General features: G+C 41.9%; 2 protein-coding genes across 3 annotated transcripts; both read left to right on the top strand.

Annotated features, from left to right (window-relative positions):
• Positions 1-358: 358 nt before the first annotated feature.
• Positions 359-7,136, top strand: LOC114447638 (aftiphilin-like). The gene is made up of 10 exons (XM_028424026.1): positions 359-511; positions 1,554-2,918; positions 3,031-3,182; positions 3,287-3,413; positions 3,570-3,626; positions 3,783-3,899; positions 3,983-4,043; positions 6,589-6,681; positions 6,758-6,884; positions 6,995-7,136. The coding sequence occupies exons 2-10, from the start codon at positions 1,584-1,586 to the stop codon at positions 7,134-7,136; spliced, it is 2,211 nt and encodes a 736-aa protein (XP_028279827.1). The 5' UTR covers positions 359-511; positions 1,554-1,583.
• Positions 7,137-7,790: 654 nt separating this feature from the next.
• On the top strand, positions 7,791-17,324 carry actr2b (actin related protein 2b). Of its 2 annotated transcripts, XM_028423737.1 has the most exons (10): positions 7,791-7,928; positions 9,364-9,474; positions 9,754-9,768; positions 10,938-11,153; positions 11,441-11,513; positions 11,972-12,108; positions 12,302-12,451; positions 13,765-13,910; positions 14,273-14,405; positions 16,337-17,324. In XM_028423737.1, exons 1-10 carry the CDS (start codon positions 7,881-7,883, stop codon positions 16,505-16,507), a joined length of 1,200 nt encoding a protein of 399 aa, XP_028279538.1. In that variant the 5' UTR covers positions 7,791-7,880; the 3' UTR covers positions 16,508-17,324. The 2 variants fall into 2 exon arrangements, with proteins under 2 accessions (XP_028279538.1, XP_028279539.1); XM_028423738.1 differs by lacking the exon at positions 9,754-9,768.
• The last annotated feature ends 1,490 nt before the right edge of the window (positions 17,325-18,814 follow it).

Here is an 18,814-nt window from a genome sequence, read left to right as displayed (position 1 = left end):
CAATCCAGTACTGTTGGGTCCAAGTTTGTTTTTGAGAAGAGAAGTTGTGTTTTGGTTCCTTATTTGAAACTATTGGCAACAATACACCCACAACAGAGGACAGGTGCAGTATAAAACCTCTCCAGTAGGAGGTGATGTTCTGCTCACACACCTTGGACATAAACAAAGATCGTCTATTGTAAAGAGGTATTCCTTCTCTACCCTTTAAAACATCCTGAGGATCTCTTCAGAAGAAGATTAAAATTACGTCTTATTACTATACGATTTTATTTTAATAACATTAACTACTTTACTGTGGAAATAATTACTATATGTTCCTATTTTATTTGATTGAGTAACAATGCGCCATGTATATGTGAGGAAGCGGAACATTAGCTCTGCCACACAGCACCTGGAAACAGAACATAGTGAGACGTCTTCACTTTTTACACGCTTCAGTGAATGCCCATGGAGAACGAGGTGGAGAGATGATGGAGGCTGCTGCGCTGACAGACGAGCGAAGTGAATGACTGTAAGTAATACAGTTGATGCTGTTAGCCAGCGGTTAGCTGCATTTAATTAGCATGTCGGTGTTTTGGTGCTTTATATAGATAGCTAGCATTAGGCTGCGGTTACAGTAGCTAGCTTTCGGTAATGTCAGCTAATCAGTTGCTTCGGTGGTAATAAGATAGTATTGGAGCTTTAGCTCACCGGGACCTATTTAATTATCCGTAAATAGCTAGGTTTGTATCACCTCTGTGGTGTGTGTGTGTGTGTGTTATTTAGGTAGCAGTGTGTGTTTACAGGACTTTACATGCAGCCGTTATCATATCATTGCATGACACCTGTCCGTCCAGGATGGAGAGAAAATGGCAGGACGTGCGCGGCTGTTTTACCCACTACAAAACAAACCTTTATTTACCCTGTAAGGGATCAACAGTGAGGTTCTTCTTGTGTGTTTAGAATTTAAACAGACGCTAATCCATGATCCCGAAGTGGCCGCTAAGACTCCGGGTTTGAACTGTTCCATCTAAGTAGCACAAAGCTGCGGATAATGTTTCAAGTATCTGTTTACTGACTGAGGCCAGTCCTGTCCACTTTTTTCCACTTCAGGATCAGAAACAGAACAGAGCATCTCATTTTCAGTATAACGAAATTACTTTAAAAACACATTTTCCAGATTGAACGCTGTTTTTGTGTTCAATTTCCATGGATTTAACACATTATACAGAAAGCTATATATGAGCACTTATGCCCCTTATGTCACAGCATCAAAACAGAAACTAACTTCCTTGCTGCAGGGGGGTTAATATTTTGTTACAATCAATTCAAAGTGATAAAGGGTCATATTCCAGAGCTAAGTGAACGCTTTTTGTGCTGGTTGTTGGACTTCAAGCTAAATCTGGGTCTAGTGAATTAAATATATGTTAATCAAACCTACAATAAACAGCTCATTCTAAATCTTAAAGCAAAAACAACCATCTTCTCGACCTTTAAAAGTCAAAAAAGGTTCATCTCTTACTGTCATTTACACACTGACTTGCTTATTCCCTGTCTTTTCATGTTTTTGACAGTGGCGTTAGGCTTTGGGGCTAGGAGAACTCATGGAGCCAGATGTTATGCCGCTGCACTCCTACTCCCCTCCTCCCCTTGACGATAATGGTGATGGAGAGGTAGAATCGGAGGAGGAAGAGTTTGGGGACTTCACAGTTGGGATGTCCTGCTCATCACTTGGCTTCGCTGATGCTACTGAGCCACCGTCCAGTTTTATAAAACCATCCACTCATCAACCCAGCTGCAGTTTTAACCACCCAGTTGAACAATCCCAACCTACTTCCACTGTGAACGTAGACATACATGATTATAATGCTGAGCCTTCTTTGCACCTCACAAATGGATACGGTGGAAGAGACCATAACTCTGGAGCGTCTGTAGTTGGTGCCTATTCTCCCAAAGAGGAAACAGGGTTTGCTGATTTCACTGTATTTACAGAGCAGACGGCTCACCCCTGGTGCTGTGGCTTCTCTCCCATGGACAATGCAGAACAGCGCAATGGCAGAGTCGGAAGAACAGACAACAGCTTGACCGACCAAATCTGCGAATCAGGACAGGAAATCATTATGGAGTCAGAGCCCAGATCTCATTGTGCACATAAGGCAAAAGAGAATGTCAAACACTGGGAGAGAGGACCCTCTCAGGGCCACCATCAGCCTCAGGAAGCTGCAGCAGCTTTTTCATCTGTCGAGGAGGAGCTCTGTGAGCCTGGGGACACTCAGAGGGAAATGAGAGGTAGTTTTAATACTGGACAGAGATCTGACACTCAGGAGGATGGAGAAAAGAGCAACCCTCACACATTCAGTTTGTGTGAGAGTGCTACAGATGACCTGGCATCCCTCTGTGATGATTTGTCATTTGAGGGTGTTTCTGCAGATTTGGAACCAATCGTTTCATCACTGGCATCTCAGGACGATCAGACTGACTGGGACCGGACTGATGATGAAGGCGAAGAGCTGGAAAACATCTACAGGCATTCTGACTCTGAGTCAGAGATGGGTTTTCATCATTGCATCCAACATGTGACTCAGGATACTTTTGCTACCTCCAAACAACCCCACTCTGGAACAAGTACAGAAGATCAGTTTGCAGACTTCACTGACAGCAATCCTGAGCACCATAGGGAACAAGAACAAGCCCAAACAGCTGATGCAGCTGTGCGGTGTCTGGGCAACCTCCCACCCAGTGACAGCTTTGCAGATTTCTGCTCAGCGCCCACACAAGAGGATGGAGATGGGTTGTGGGCGGAGTTCAAGGATCAGGTGGAAGGAAGAACTTGGCCAAAGTTGAGCGAGCCAGTTAGCAGCCTGCAGCCTGATGGGGAGGCTGAGGAGGAGCCTGACGAGGAAGGAGAGTATGGAAGTACACAGAGGAACACTAGTCAGGTAGGACATATCCTGCTCATACTGTTGATAGAATGTTGAGAAACCTAATTATCAATCACATGGTCATCGCTTTACATTTAATGTCATACTTCAGGCTTCACTGTCTTGCCAGGTCCAGCAGCTCCTGCAGGCCACTTTCCCAGAGATGACGGTACATGCTGTGGACGGAGAGGAGGAGCCCTGTAGCCTGGGTGCTGTGTTCCAAGCCCGACAACAACCCCCTGATGGTGAGGAGGCACAGCCAGAGCTCAGCAGTGCTCAGTGGTGAGGACAACCCCCTGAATATTGAAGTTTTACTAAACATGCTGCCGGTAGCATCAGTCTGCCCTGGTAGTATTCTGCTTCTGAATTTTCTCGCCATCTCTCAGGATTCAGCAGGAAATCCTGTTGCCCCTCCAGGACATCCACAGTGCAGTCGGCCTCCAGTTTCAGTGGGGGGGTTCTCACACTAACAGGACTCTGCTCAGGTGCCTTGGTGTGGACACAAGGAACATTGTAAGTTTCCTATACAGTGGTAACAGACCATTATACTATTACACTCAACTCTCAAGATAAAAATAAATGCTGAAACTTCTAGCTTGAGGGGTTTTACAACTTATTGTTTTAGCTGCAAAATATATAATTCTGTTTTCACATTATGTCTCCTGAAAGGTGTTTATTGGCACAAGGAAGCAGCCAGTGACTGTTCCTGCTTTTGCATCCAGCCTGGTGAGTTGAATGTAGGAAATAAAATAAAATACCATAAAAAACTTTTAACAATGACAGCTTCAGTGGTACAGAAATGTTTGTCATTTTGTCACTTTTATTTGGGCTCTGTAGAGAATCCTTATTATGTGTTTTTTTTTTCAATTCTGTTTTCCTCAGGGAATGCTTGAGCCCACCAAAGATTCAGTACCAGCTGTCTGTTCTTCAGGACTCACAGTGGTCACAGCACCCGCAGGGCCCAGAGACACACCAGCCCCTTCAACACATTCACAGCAGGTAATCTTAATCTGATGTGAGTAATTCTAAAACCAGTGCAGTGTGAATACATTCAAGATCAAATACTACTTCTTTCTCTACAGGATGAACTCTCTTCCAGCCAGCTGGACTGGAGCAGCCGTGGCCTTAGCAGCTCTCAGGACGGTACGCCCCCTCGCCGAACCCCTCATTTCTGGGGTCGGAAGTAGACTACCAGCCAGTCACCTAGACAGCTTCTGTTAATAGGCTAAAACGTTTTGAGAGTTCAGTCTGAGTTCCTCATGTCCTGCAGGGCATGTGCTGCTGCATTTCATGCTGTGTTTCCTCTACACTCCCTGCAATGCTGGTTGACCACAATATTGATTTGATTGATTTGATTTTTTTATTTATTTCTTTCTTTCTTTACAAAAACTGATTGAGTTGAAATTAATTACGGGGGAAACACTGCGCAGTCCTCCCTCTTCCTTCCTTTGCCACACCTTAACCTGCTGTCACCTTTTTAGAGAGTTTATCTCAGTATTTATCAGTGCCATGTGTGATGAAGAGAGTTTTGGATGTCTATCTTTAGTGGTAAGAGCTGATGTGGGTGAAGAAGATAACTGAAAACAAGATGTGATTACTGTTACTGTGCTGCCTCATGTTAAACTACATAAAAAATGAGGAAGTAAGGCTCCACTTCTTCATTAATCACTGAAATTTTACCAGTCAATTCATTAACTATGACACATGGTGCATTTATTAGTGGCAGCTGTGGTGGTTGAAGTCTGTCTTTCGCCCACTGCATGTCTATATTACCCACTTGATTAGGCACACCATTAAACCCACAGGGAGTTTATGAGGCCATCAGTAGTTTTGAAATCTGCAGCTATGAAGCCCCACAGGCTTAGTGCTCATTATCATAGCAAGGCGTCACTGCTATAACAATGAACATGAAGATTTTCAGCGGTTTGTGCTTCAGTAGCTTCAGAATTGAATCACATTGCAGTATTGAGATTCATAACCCCTGTTACCAGCTACTAACAAGCTGCTAACCATTGAATATCAGGAAGACCATCACCCAAAAATGTAATTTTATTTAATTAGTTAAAGTGTTGGTTGGAGCACTATTTGTACAGTTTTAGGAGGAGTTTTAATCCTGAAACTGGTAACATTCCAAAAAGGATCAAATTATTGAAGAATTGCTTAAATATAATTGATAAATATATCAATTTATACCTGGCTTATATTTGTATGATGTAAAGAAGCATTCAAGGCAAATCAGAACTTCAGTATGTACAGATAATCTCACAGATAAGAGGTCTTTTGCTGCCCCATTAGCTGTGGAAGGCTAACACAGGTATATCTAATGTGTTAATTTCTTGCAATCTAAATAATTTAAATAATTGCCAGATTTCAAAAGAAGTATTTAATTGCTTTTGTAGCATGCTTGTTGTTGATGAGGCTAACAGATATACACGCGTATATCTATTGGGCTGAGCAGGTGATAAACTTCCTAACGTGTTCATTAAATTGTTGATATAATCACATCTACAAGCAGGAACAGGGGGAATATTCAGTGATGATCATAAACAGTATTGTAACTATGAGGTATGCACAGCAGGGGGCAGTGTGCTCTCTGAAGCTGACTGACTGTAATACCTAAGCTCGTCAAAATATCCAGTCCCCCATTAATATACTAAACTGTGTAATTCATACATGTAAAAATGATCATTTATAGTCAGCCATACTCCTTTATTTGATTTTTTTACATTTTGAGGGTTGATAGAAATTTTTAATTAAAAGAGGAAGAAAAGTGTGACAGCGAACAACTGTTGTGATTCTCGTTTGCTTTTCTTCACACTTCATCCTGTATGTATTTGAGTGTGCTCATCCTGTCTGAGTGTTTGATTCGGCTCATTTTGAGAACTGACACCTGAAATCTACTCTTTCAGTGTTTCCTGACCAATCAGCAGTGTTTCTGTAAAGGCTGTCAGTCCTTCATAATGAGTTGTGCCTTTTGCTAGCACTCATTTTCTAAAAGGTTTTCTTTTTTTTCCAAATGGTGAAATTATCCTTTGTATTGATTTATTCAGATTTACTGCTCAAATTGAGAATTGATGCACTGCAATAAAGGGACTATTAGGAAATCCTTGTAAACACTGAAATAAATCCGTTGATCCTTCCCGCTTGGTTTGGCCTCTCTTCTCTTTACGTCCTCCTGCTTTTTCACTTCGCTCTGTGTGTGTTTGGATTTTCTGTCTGTTTTTGCAACATTGCGACGCTCAATGTTGTCGCCTATACTTCATCACGCTACAAAAAAGGAGCGCCCTCTCCTGTTGCCACCACATTCTGGTAGACCTCCTAGATTTATTTATTATTAATAACACAAAACAGAAATACAACAAAAGTTCATAACTCCAAACTTAGCAAGCATAGTTTTTGAGAGTTTTCAGTTAAATTACAGATGCAAGTAACTTTTTTTCTTGTTTTTACCAATTCATAACACAAACACCAGCTGCATGACATACAGTATCCTAAAGCCATCATTACAGTCACCAATTACAGCTGTGCTTTTCCTGCTGAAGGTGCTTGTAATTATGAATCCATGCTGAGTATTAGCTTGTGTGAAGGATCTGCACTTCACTTTCTGTGTCGTACTGCCTCAGTAAAAGGGAAAAAAACATTGAAATCAACCCCCTGCATCTCTTCTCTCTCCCTTCTGCTAGCACAGGTTGCTCAGCTCTGAACCTGGATTATTTTGGTCCTGAGGAGGAGGAGGGCAGTTCCAGCACCAGCAGCATCCGAAGCATCAGTCCTCCCCCAGGTCAGCACGTGAAAATACAGAACTGAGCAGTTTGTGTGCATACATCCTACTGAAAGTGTGTCCCTCTGATGTGAAGGAGTCGACCGTGAGCTGTACGAGTTGACCATCAGCAAACTGGAAACCAGCCCTAACAGCAGCAGGCGACTGGAGGACACTCTGAGTCTCCTGATGTCCACTGCGAAGAAGACAAGTATTCCAGTCAGGTCTGCTGCCCTCATGTGGTGATATACAGTGAGTTTTATACAGTGTTACAGTAATAACATAGTTAAGCAACAAATGATGACTTGATGTGTGTATTGTTTGTTCTCCGAAGGAAACCTTTGCAGGATGAAGATGAGCTGAGTGCAGAGGCCTGCAGGCTGATTGCTGCACTGCCCAGCCTGTCTTTCATGCAGGCCAAGGTCCTCATGTTCCCCTGCAAGCTGGCACCCAAAGGATGTAGTTCCCAAAAATGACAATGACCTGTGACCCCTGCACATATTCACACTGGACATTTAATCCACAATTTATTTTTGCCCTGAATTATAAAGGGTCCCAGATGATACAGGCAACTTCCCCTGTATGCTGCAGTGAAGCCACAGACATTTAGTTTAAGTATATATTGTATGTGAACTCACACATTTATTGTCTATTGAAGTATTATTCTACTTTAAGTGTGTGTTTGTGTAGTTTGATTTAAACTGCCCGCTCCTTTGCTCATTTATCGTGTTACAACAAACTTAGATTTCATTTTTATCATAAACCCTTATATAAAGACTGCATATTAAGGTGACCTGAATAAACTGGCTTTATGAAAAGGCGTAACATCTCTTATTATTAGGACTTTATCTCATAATAAAGTCTCATAGCCTTATTCTTGTTATTATAAGAGTGTATTCGCATATTATTACGGTTAAATTCTCGTTGCTGTACGACTTAATTCTCATAATATTACGGCTTTATTCTCGTAAAATTGCGACTTTATTCTCGTTATTTTTACGACTTTACTTTCAGCTTTCTATCAATTATTACTTGTTTCTGTAAAAATCCGCATCGTGTGTGTGAATTTGAACATCTTAGAGGAAGTGACTAAAATTGAGAGGCTGCCACACACCGGATGCGCACCCTTCCCTTCCTCCTCTCGGCCGGGTTGGTGTGTCTTCCTTCCGGCTTGCAGAAGAAAGTTGAGGAAGGTTCAGCGGCAACTGGGCTTTTTCATAATGGACAGCCAGGGAAGGAAAGTGGTGGTCTGTGACAATGGAACCGGGGTAGGTTTATCTTTTTGGATTTGCAACCCATCAGGCCGTGGCTTGCTGCTAAATTATTGCTGTTCTGTCGACCGATTTGCTGAAACAGGAAGTGGGGCTGTCAGCGTCCAAGCTAGCTAGCGTTAACTGGGTGTGTAGCTAGCCTGTTAGCCTGCTAATTTTCATTCATCCAGACCAGACACGGAAACGGCATAGAGAGTGGGTGTAAATGTTAAGCTAAAAGCTAAATGTACAGGTCTGGCTATAACTCCCAGTGTTGTATTAGCCTTTTATATTAAAGTAGGTTGCAACCAACGGTAACTAAGCTAAGCTAGCTTGCTAGTTTACAATTAGCTTTTAACAGCTGGCTGTCTGGTTTCTGCTGTCTGGAAGCTGCGTCAGTCATTTCGGCGATTTGAATCTGCAAATGTGTGAAATTTGCTGAACATTCTATCTGTTGTACAGATGTTTGCTCTTCAAGGACAGGAGTTACATCTTCCTGCTGTCCAGCGACGGTTAGGTGCAGTGTTAGCTAGGCCTTGCCAGGTTAATAGAGGAACCACCTTAATGTTTTCTTGTTTAGCAGCTAGCAACAACTTCAAACTCGCTTAAAAATGATTTTCCACAAATACATAACTCTGCTTCATTTTCTGATGATTTATTTGCCTACCGACAGGTTGATAATCACTGTAGAAATCTGGGGTCGTGTAATCAAAATGCTGCTAAATACTCCTCATGTAAATAGGAAATGCCTACTGACAACCTTAAAAAATAATCACAACCTATTTGATAACGTTATACTTGGGGATTTCTCTGCATCTGCACAGTCATAATAAAATATATGTGATAGAGTTTTCTTTTTGCAGATGTTTGGCTGAGTTTCTATTTTTTTTCATTGCACACATTTGCCTCTTTTGGAGCTACAGGCTTCCTTATCTAAACTATGTCATCAGCTAAAGAGGATGTTAGCTCAGCACGGCACTGACTAATATGGCTCTGTTGAGCTGTGACTTTTTCAAGAGCTTACTGCAAAATCAGAGGGAAAAAAAACTGCCCTGTGTCAGAGTTGAACTGAGAAGTCAAGAGGAAGTTAGTCTGAACCACAGCCACATCACCGACACATCGTTAAAGCCTTCATGCATGCTGTTTTACATTGTAATCCGTTTTTACATTTTTATCAACTGGATATATCACATGAATCTGCAACAGGATGTAGACTACCAAAAGAAATCACAGTAAGATGATTAATCATTAAGCAGATAATTAAATACATGAAAAAACATGTTTTTAATGTTTCTACTAGTGTGCATTAGACAATTGTTCTTGCAGTTTTAGACGTGTGTTATATTATGTCAGTCTGAGTCCACTGTTATCAGCAGAATGACAGTGCCGTGTTGTACATATTGTATTCTGATCCCTTCCTCTATGCTCTGTGTTTGTTGTATCTTTGCTCTAGTTTGTCAAATGCGGCTATGCAGGCTCCAACTTCCCAGAGCACATCTTCCCTGCGCTCGTTGGGAGACCCATCATCCGCTCAACAGCCAAAGTTGGGAACATCGAAATCAAGGTACGACTGTATGATTTCATCAGAAAAGTCTTAAAGTCAGAGGTTTGTGTGGTGAGGATGGTGGTGATAAGATTTCTAAAAAAAAAAAGGAAACTAAAAATAATTTCAACAAATTTGAAATAGATAATACTTTTGGGTGAATGTCATTTTTTTCCCCAGCATGCCGCCTACCTCTGTCTGCCTCCTGTCCTTTGTAGCAGTTTTTTTCTTTATTTATTCATCCTTTATTTTTATCTGCCTTCCTCTTCCTCCATGTTTTGTTCCCCCACGATGAAGTAGAATGCCCAGAAGATGGTAAGTTCAGGTTGGTGTGTGTGCCTCCTGTTCCTGCCTGCTGCAGAAAGTTGTGTTATGATATTATCTCAACCGAAAATTCAGTTCTTTCACATTTATCTGTTTGTTTTCATTTGTTTCTCGTCATCTTTTCTTTTTTTTACTTACCCATTCTTCTACACCCCAACTATTTTGCTGATTTGTGGAGTTGAATGTGTTGCTGGCCAAACGAGTGCCAAGAAGTGAGAGATGGCATTAACGCACGCCTTTATCCACGCTGAACATGTTAGCAGGAATAGCTGCGATGAATCACGGGCCAGCTGTTATTGATGGAGTGCTAAAAGAGATTTTGGACTGGTTCCATTTTCAGTGTATTTGATCTCCTGGTGCATCCTGAAAGCTACACTTCCAACAATCCTTCTGCAGGTTTCAGCTGAAACAACCTTAATTTGTCAAATAAATTATCTGTAGCTGTAATTATTACATCTGTATTTACCCATATATTACTATTTTTGGATAGTTATGTCCAGGAGCATTTTCTTAAACTGTGTCACCTCTCAAATGCAGAGAAAGTGTCCTCACTCTGATGCATGGCCGACAGCTGAGAGCTGTAGATGGAACCACATCTGTTTTTCTTCTTTCTTTTCTTTTTTTATTGAGACCACATGGAGGCGATGCCTGTGACTGGTACTTTGTTAATGCCAAAAACGCACAGGATGAACCCATAAAATGGCTGCCTTCAGTAGGCTTTTGATGTTTCTAAGTGGAACGTGAGATGCTTGACTGTGTGGCTAACACTGAGCTCTAACCCAGCGGTTGTTTACATTGCCAGGCTGCCTTGCATGCAGATAGTTGACTGTAGCTAAAACAAGTGGTTTACTGTAGCTGGAGGGAAGTGTTTCCAGGTGTACATGCATGGTAAATAATGCCTTGTTGTGCATGCTGGGTAACTGAGTCTTAAACTGAAGAGCTACATGAATGCATCTGTTGTTGTTTGACGGTTGGCTTGTCTTGAGGCAAAGATGAACAATGAGCTTGTCTGATTTTAGTTCACTAGCTGGTCAGTTGAGGGAACTTCATTTTTGTTCACTGGGAGTTTCACAATGGGCTTCACAAAATGGCAGGCTTTTGCTGCCCGGCTTCAGATAAATATTTATCTGTCCTGACCTTTGACCTTCCCTTTCCTTCAGGACCTGATGGTGGGAGATGAAGCCAGCGAGCTGCGCTCCATGCTGGAAGTCAACTACCCGATGGAGAATGGCATCGTCAGGAACTGGGACGACATGAAGCACCTGTGGGACTACACCTTTGGCCCGGAGAAGCTAAACATCGACTCCCGCAACTGCAAGATCCTTCTGACCGAGCCACCCATGAACCCCACCAAGAACCGTGAGAAGATCATTGAGGTACAATGGCATTCATGTTACTGCAGGAAAGGATTAGTATGTTTCACCCAGGGATGTTACGACGCATTATTCTCATTTAGATCCACCATCTTGCAGTCATTTGGGGATTTTTTTCCCCTTTCTTTCTTCTCTTTAAACAAAGCAGAAGTGCCACCATGGTTAATCCTCTGTGAAATGATTTCATGTGTGCTACTTCTGCTTTATATTAAAGATCATTTTATATGCGTGTCGCCTGTGTTTATTTGTGTTCTTCAACAAACAATTGTACTTCCTACCCAATTCTGCAGGTGATGTTTGAGACCTACCAGTTTGCAGGAGTCTACATTGCTATTCAGGCTGTGTTGACACTGTATGCCCAAGGTAAGAACACTCAGTTACTGCAATAGAGACCTTTGGCTAATTAGTGGCAGACTCATTTCATAGGTCTTTTTAGTTTTATTCCCATAAAACAAATTCTATTATTTAACAAATTCTTTGTTAAATAGTTTGTCAAAAAGCTGATTAGACTGCTTAACCAGGCCAGAAAGTCTAGACAGTACTTTTTGCGTGACAGATATTCAGCATATTACCTGATGTGTGAGGCCTTGAGCACTACCTGGAACTACCTGGACCTGCTCAGTAAACACAGATTAACGTGAATTCTACTGTTCTGCCATTTCCTTGTTTGCAGTTCTTTGCTACCTTCCATATTTGTATTTTTCTTCGTGTGTGTTACCCAGCCAACAAGGCGGCCAGTGATCCAAAGCATACACTGGATAACACTCATGACAGAAACACACCTACCTTGATAGAGTTGTAAACGATTGTTTGTGTTTCAGGCCTTCTCACCGGTGTGGTGGTGGACTCTGGCGATGGTGTGACACACATTTGTCCAGTGTATGAGGGGTTTAGTCTGCCTCACCTGACCAGGCGCCTGGACATCGCAGGCAGGGACATCACCCGCTACCTCATCAAGGTAAACATGAGTTTATATAAAAAAAGCCTAGTTAGATGAGTGGCAGGCTTGCATCTCTTTTTTAAAATAGTTTGACAGGTTCTTATTTATGAGGAAACCCAATCATTCCCATTTGACATATTAGTACATCGACATGTTAATAGAATTACAATGAGTTCCTCACATTCTTCTTCTTCTCCCTCTCTTTGTTAAGTTGCTGTTGTTGAGGGGCTACGCCTTCAACCACTCAGCAGACTTTGAGACGGTGCGCATGATGAAGGAGAAGCTTTGTTACGTGGGTTACAACATCGAGCAGGAGCAGAAGCTGGCCCTGGAGACCACCGTGCTGGTGGAATCATACACGGTAGACATATTTATTCTTCACACTAAAAAGACATTCATATGTTCTTAGTGTAATAAAGGTGAGGTCCAGGTGTGGCACCAAAGCCTTGCAGGTTGGGTTGGACACACTGTGAAAGCCTACAAAGCAGTTTAGGGTACAAGTTGTTTCACAAAGCTGCTGCTGAGCTCCTTATTTAACCTATTTTTTGTTGTCAATCATCAGGACTTTATTAGACATGGCACCCACAACCTTAACCATGGCAGGCTGCCCTGCCCTCATTTGTTTGGTATCAAAATACATTAAATAATTTCTGCAGTTGTAATAATCTAATGGAATCTAATAAATATTAGATTCTGATATATGGTATAAATCAGTGAATCTTGATATGAAGAGGGTGTCGCCATTTTAGGCAATCTAATGTGCAATAACTGCACCATTGATCCATAAGTATATGATGTACTCAGTATTTTGTAGGTCAGTTTTTAATGCATACCACATGTCTGCAAGTTTCATATTTTTGCTTAAAAATCGTTCCCAAAGAATTTGTTATTCAGAAGTGGCAGTTTTTTTTTTTGAAGTAATCAAAACTAATGGGGTAACTAAATCTGTGTGTACTGGGCTAAGTAGACTACCACATGCCTGCTGCTGGCTGCTTCATCACAGGACAGTGCTGCTGACTTGCTGTTTCTCTGAGACTCAAACATATGGGGGAGCACTTCTCCTCCATCAGGCTTGCTTTTCTTTCCAGGGTCCTTTTCCCTGCAGAGGGAACCACAGAGTGTAAACGTTGGTCCTGAAGTCTATGTTACTGCACGCCCAACCGAGCACATGTTGTGTCTCAGAGCTTACTGTGACCATGTGTATTTGGGTTAGTGTAGGCGAGGGTGTGTGTGGAGGTGCAAAGGTGCGCAAAGACGTATGTGTAAGTATGGTTTTGTGTGCATGGGTGTGCTGAAACAAGGAGGGCAATGTAACTGTGGCCGAAGGGGCCCTGAACTGCGCGTTACATCATTTCCTGTGCAGCCACTTTGCGGTGGTGGCTGGGCTCTGCTTCCTCCCACTGCCCTCGGCTGAATGAAGCCTTTTTATAGTTACACACATCCACTTTACTTGTGCTTCAACTTACTGAATAGTTTGAGAGGATTTAAGTTTCCAACATCAGTAGTAAACATATTTTCTCCCTGGTATGAAGAAGTTCAAACTTATTTGCTTCTCGTTTTTGCATTTAGGATTTACAACCATAAGCACTCTTGGTCATGAAATCCTCTTCAGTGGTGTCATACTTTCTTTTTTTCCCCTTCCCTTTTCATCTCATCCCTCCCACACATCTCCAGCTGCCAGATGGCCGTGTGATCAAGGTGGGAGGAGAGCGGTTTGAGGCCCCTGAGGCTCTGTTCCAGCCTCACCTCATCAACGTAGAGGGTGTTGGAGTGGCCGAGCTCCTCTTCAACACAATCCAAGCAGCCGACATAGACACCAGGTGAGGACAATAAAAGGGCTGTGTGAAAGAAGACACAGTGAAACATTAGATATTTCCCTGTGAGTGAAGCATGTTACACTGCATAAACATGTTAACAGCAGAGACACATAGATGGTAGTAGTATTAGGATGTAAAAATCAAATCATTACTTTGATCAAACTTGAGATCTGTGCAGAGTGTTTGTCAAAAAGGACAAAAAATTAATGACTACTTCTTGTTGTTTCAGTTATTTTGTATTTGTCCTTTTGGGGAAGGAAACTATGATGCAAATAGTTTGGGTATTATTTTAGGTGGCTTCTCTTTGTGTTTGCATGTTGTTGGGCCTCTGTTTGCTCTCACTGTTTTCTATCCTTCTCTATCAGGCCTGAGTTCTACAAACACATTGTGCTGTCAGGAGGATCCACCATGTACCCAGGCCTGCCATCTCGGCTGGAGAGGGAACTCAAGCAGCTCTACCTGGAGCGTGTGCTCAAGGGAGATGTGGACAAGCTTTCGGTGAGAAACCAACGAACGAGCTTTTACTGACTTGGAGTTAAAACTGCTCAGATGTGGTTCACAGTGTGAGTGTGGCTTTGAAAAAGTGGGCCATTAATTTGAGACAAAATTAGATCTCGGTTGCTCTGCAGTCACTGTGATCTAAAAATGGCGCCGTTGTTATAGGAGGCTACTGAACTTGGTGGTACATTTAGATTAACTGACGTCTGCCTTTGTTGCACTTGGCCTCTCACTTGGCGTGAATTAATTTTTCCAGCTGATTCTCGGGGTTTGTTTAGGTTTGTCTGGGCGGGGTTTCCCCACATGTGTAAAAGCAGCGAAGGGCCAGAGAATCTACCACTGAAGTTAGTTCAGTGAGTCAACTGATGTAGTGAAAAACATTTAACACTGAATTATGTGCAAAGCCACAGCTGCGAGGTCTGAGATATGTTACTGCTGCTGCAGTGCACACAAATGACCACCAGGCAGTGCTAGAGGCTAACAGACGTTTATCCCAGTTATTTCAGAGCACTTGAATACCATCATAGTCTGTGTGAGTTTCACTTTGCAAAACCATTTGTTTTGGAAAAATATTACTATGTTACATTTTTGTGAGTATCCCAAAGACAGATGATTTTACACAGAACCATTTTGTAAGCAAAGTTTTGCAGATGACTCATACGTTTAATAGCAAGTCATTACGTGCTTTTCTTTGCTGCCGGCAACCTTTTTAAATTGTTTATCTCATTCTGGAGTGGAAAGTTTCACATGCGGTAAGATATGTGGTTTATATACTCTGATATAAGAGAAAGGTATGCAGGAATTACTGTAACTTCTCAGTTATTCCTTACATGTTTTCTTCTGCTAAAATATGTCTAAACACACCCTGTCCATGTGTAGCCTGCACTTTGAGCTGTTTGTTTGTTAATAGGTTTAAACGGCTCGTCACGTGAGCAACAAATAGAAGCAGCATCCTTCACCCTATTTGGTGAAATACACATGGCACTTCTTCAGGGAATCGAGCTGAAAGCTGAAATTCTGTGCTGGAGTTATTTTCATTATCCTGACCATAGCTCTCATTAGGCCACATTAAAGTTGCATTAATCACTGTTCTTAGATTAGCAATGGATCAGGTTATGATGTGATGTAGAGAATTTTCATCAGTCTGTGCACAGTCCTTTGGTTATATTATGTTTTGGAGTTTTTCAACTAGTTGTTTTGGTTGAGTCTTGCAGCATTAGCATTTAGCAGGCACTTTTTTCCGTAGTTCCGTATTTAAATTAATCTGATAACTAAAAAAACTTCACATAACTGCTTTCTTCTGGATATTTGAATTGTCAGCGTGCACATAAAAACATTGTATGCTAATAATAATAGTTAGAATCACAATATAGTCTTCGCACCACTCGGTGCTCGGGCCCTCACAATAATTGTCAGTATTGTGTTTACAGCTTGATTCACTCCCCTTAAGGGTAAAACTGTGGTAATAATGTTCTCACACATTTAAATGCCAAAACTATCACACCTAATTTGTTCCCTTGGTTAAATTTACAAACAGTTTCATTTTGAGTACTAGCCCCTCTAGCTGTTCTATTTTAATCTACATTATAGAAGGGTTGCTACATTAGGCCCCGAAAGAATGGCAGTTACTCCTAAATTTGATGTGACACCAAGTTTTATTTGAATGTACAAACAGTAGCAGGGCATCCGATGTTTGGACAGCAACATTTTAACAGAGTTGGGTTCTGCACTTTTAGCAGCTACTTGCTGCTGTAGCTGATTATGGGCAAGGATTGGTGTTAAAAGCTTAAATAAAGTTATTATTATATATTTTTCCATAGATCCATTACCGGTAATGTACATTGATAAAATCCTACCTGATCACCTACACCTGTTGACAGCTCTGTGCAACATTGTTAACTCTTTTTATGTCTCCGCAACTTGTGTTGTAGAAATTTAAGATCCGCATTGAGGATCCTCCCAGGCGAAAGCACATGGTGTTCCTGGGTGGAGCTGTGCTGGCCGACATCATGAAGGACAAGGACAACTTCTGGCTGACCAGAGAAGAGTACCAGGAGAAAGGAGTCCGTGTGCTGGAAAAACTTGGAGTCACCGTCAGATAAAGCACTGGACGGACAGAACACAAACACAAAAACCACATCAGAATACACACACAGACACACACACACACACATATTTCCCCCTCCTTCGCCCACATTGCAGAGTATATATTTATCCCTCTTCTTCTCTGTTCTGGCTCTTGACTCTCCTCAAACACCTGAGAGTGGAGCCATCACCTCCCTGCTCACCTCCTCTCTTTCTCCCTCCCTGCTCTCCTCTCTGCCTCTCTCTTCTCTCCTGGTTAGCCTGTCCTGGTAGTCGGTCCTGTTCACAATGTTTCCCCCTGCAATTCCCAAAAACCAACATCCTTTGAATCCTTTACTCTAAATTGAAAGCTGTTGATGAGCACTGGTGGAGAAGGTTAAAACAAAGGCTCGACATGCTGCGGATGGGTTTGTAGTGAGTTGTATTTGGCAGGTGAGCCCACCAGCCACAGAATAAAGTTTTAGCTTCCTCCCTCGTTTAACCTGTAGAGGGGATAAAGTGATGCAAAGTTTCACAATCAGGGTCCACCACAAACAGCCTCGGGCCGCTTTCAGCATCTGTTCCAGATGAGCGAGAACTGATCACATTTTTATGTCCGTTTTTATAATTGATATCAATTCTTTTCTGGGAGAGGGATTACTTCTTTGCTTTTTTTGCTGGATGTATGAGTTTATATCTTTCAGTTTGATTTTTCTTTTTCATTGACTTTTCTTTTGTTGCTGTGCACTACTACCATTGTAAATGGAGTGTATTGTGGTAACAGAAGTTCCTCCATGTGTTTTTTTGTAATGAAGAATTGATATGTAAAGGGACAAATACACAGTAAAAAAAAAACAACAAAAAACCCCTGAGCTTGACATCGGGTGTGCGACGGTACTTTGGGGTTTGTGGGTGAAGTTATTATTTGTTCCTCATCGATCAGCCGCGCCTCTGCCTTCTCTCTCTTCTGGATGTAAATCTCAAGATGGAACAAACTGCTGTTTGCAGTTGTAGCAATATTTTCAAACTGTGTCGACGCTGTGGTTACCTCATGTGTCGTATTCTTCAGATGCACCAAAGCAGGGAGGCAGACGCAGGTTGACGATGAGATATATTTGAATCAGTGGAAAAATGAAACGGTATCTTATTGAAGTTGAAATGCTGTTGAGACCATATTTAAGTTCTCCAGTTTTTCATTCCCAGCGGTTGACTTAATGATTACTGGAGGCACTTCTATTTTGAGTATGATAAATGTGTATATTTTTTTTCCTCTTTCCATGAACGTCAATCCAGTGCCAAGTGCAGTTAATGTTAACTGGATCTCATGTTTTAATGTCTTTTCTTTTTTGTCACTGTTTTTATTTTCCTGTGTTGTTCATAGCATAACTGCCTAACGCTGATTTAAATAAAAGAAAGGTGATTTATAAAGATGTTTGTGTGGCAGGTTCTTCCTTTTCTGGATCTGTGAAAGTACAATATAGCGTAGACCTACGTCATATTTGTATAAATAATAACAGGAAATATGGGAATCAAATTGGCTTCAGGTTGATGTCATGGATGTCATGATGGGTGGAGATACAAAGGTGGCTGAGACTCATCAACAGCGGAGGATGAGATCGCTGCGCTCAGACCAGAAGGAGGAAGAGGAAATGGAACAGTGGCAGAGGACTGGCGCCACCAGAGGAAGAGGCTCTCTTTCCGTGCCTGAAATAAAGATCTCTCCCAGACTTCCGGCCCTGTTCCATTTTAATCCCTCGACTCCTGCCACTTCCTTCTTAACCCTGAACTGTTTCCTCTGAACCGTTGTTTGAAGTAGTTTCCTCCCCATCAGAACAGGGCATCACTAAGGACATTCACAAAAGCACTGCACTGTACCTTGGCAACTTGTCAAGGAACGGTGTTGAAACCAGGGGATTTTACAAGTTCTAGCTTGATCAGTTACATCTCAACTTTTAAAGCTCATTTTTGGGACTCTGGTGTAAATGATTGTCTGCTGAACACTCAAAATTAGTATGTGGTGATGCCTTAACTGCCTTAACATAAGGAATTCTGCAACATAAAAGATCCTGGTTTGCCAAGTTGCGACACAAACTCCCAGTCCAAAGATGTTCCACAGGGTGGGAGTAGAGAGATTTTTCTTTGCAGTTTATCTCAGGTGCAGGGTTTGACCTCTATCAGGAAAGTATGCTGAAGTAATTATCTGGTTTGCTTTCACAAAGTTTACCTCTGCAACATTTCCGATCGCTTCAGACTGATCAAGACACCGATGCTGAAACACAGCAGCTTTAATGTTTGGCGTGTTGTAGGAGAGATCATGGCGAGGAAGAGAAAATCTAAATCCTGCC

Source organism: Parambassis ranga, chromosome 15, assembly GCF_900634625.1.
Source record: "Parambassis ranga chromosome 15, fParRan2.1, whole genome shotgun sequence".
NCBI lineage: Eukaryota > Metazoa > Chordata > Actinopteri > Ambassidae > Parambassis > Parambassis ranga.
Note: the sequence above shows the minus strand (reverse complement) of the source record. Positions and strands in the feature narration are given on the sequence as shown.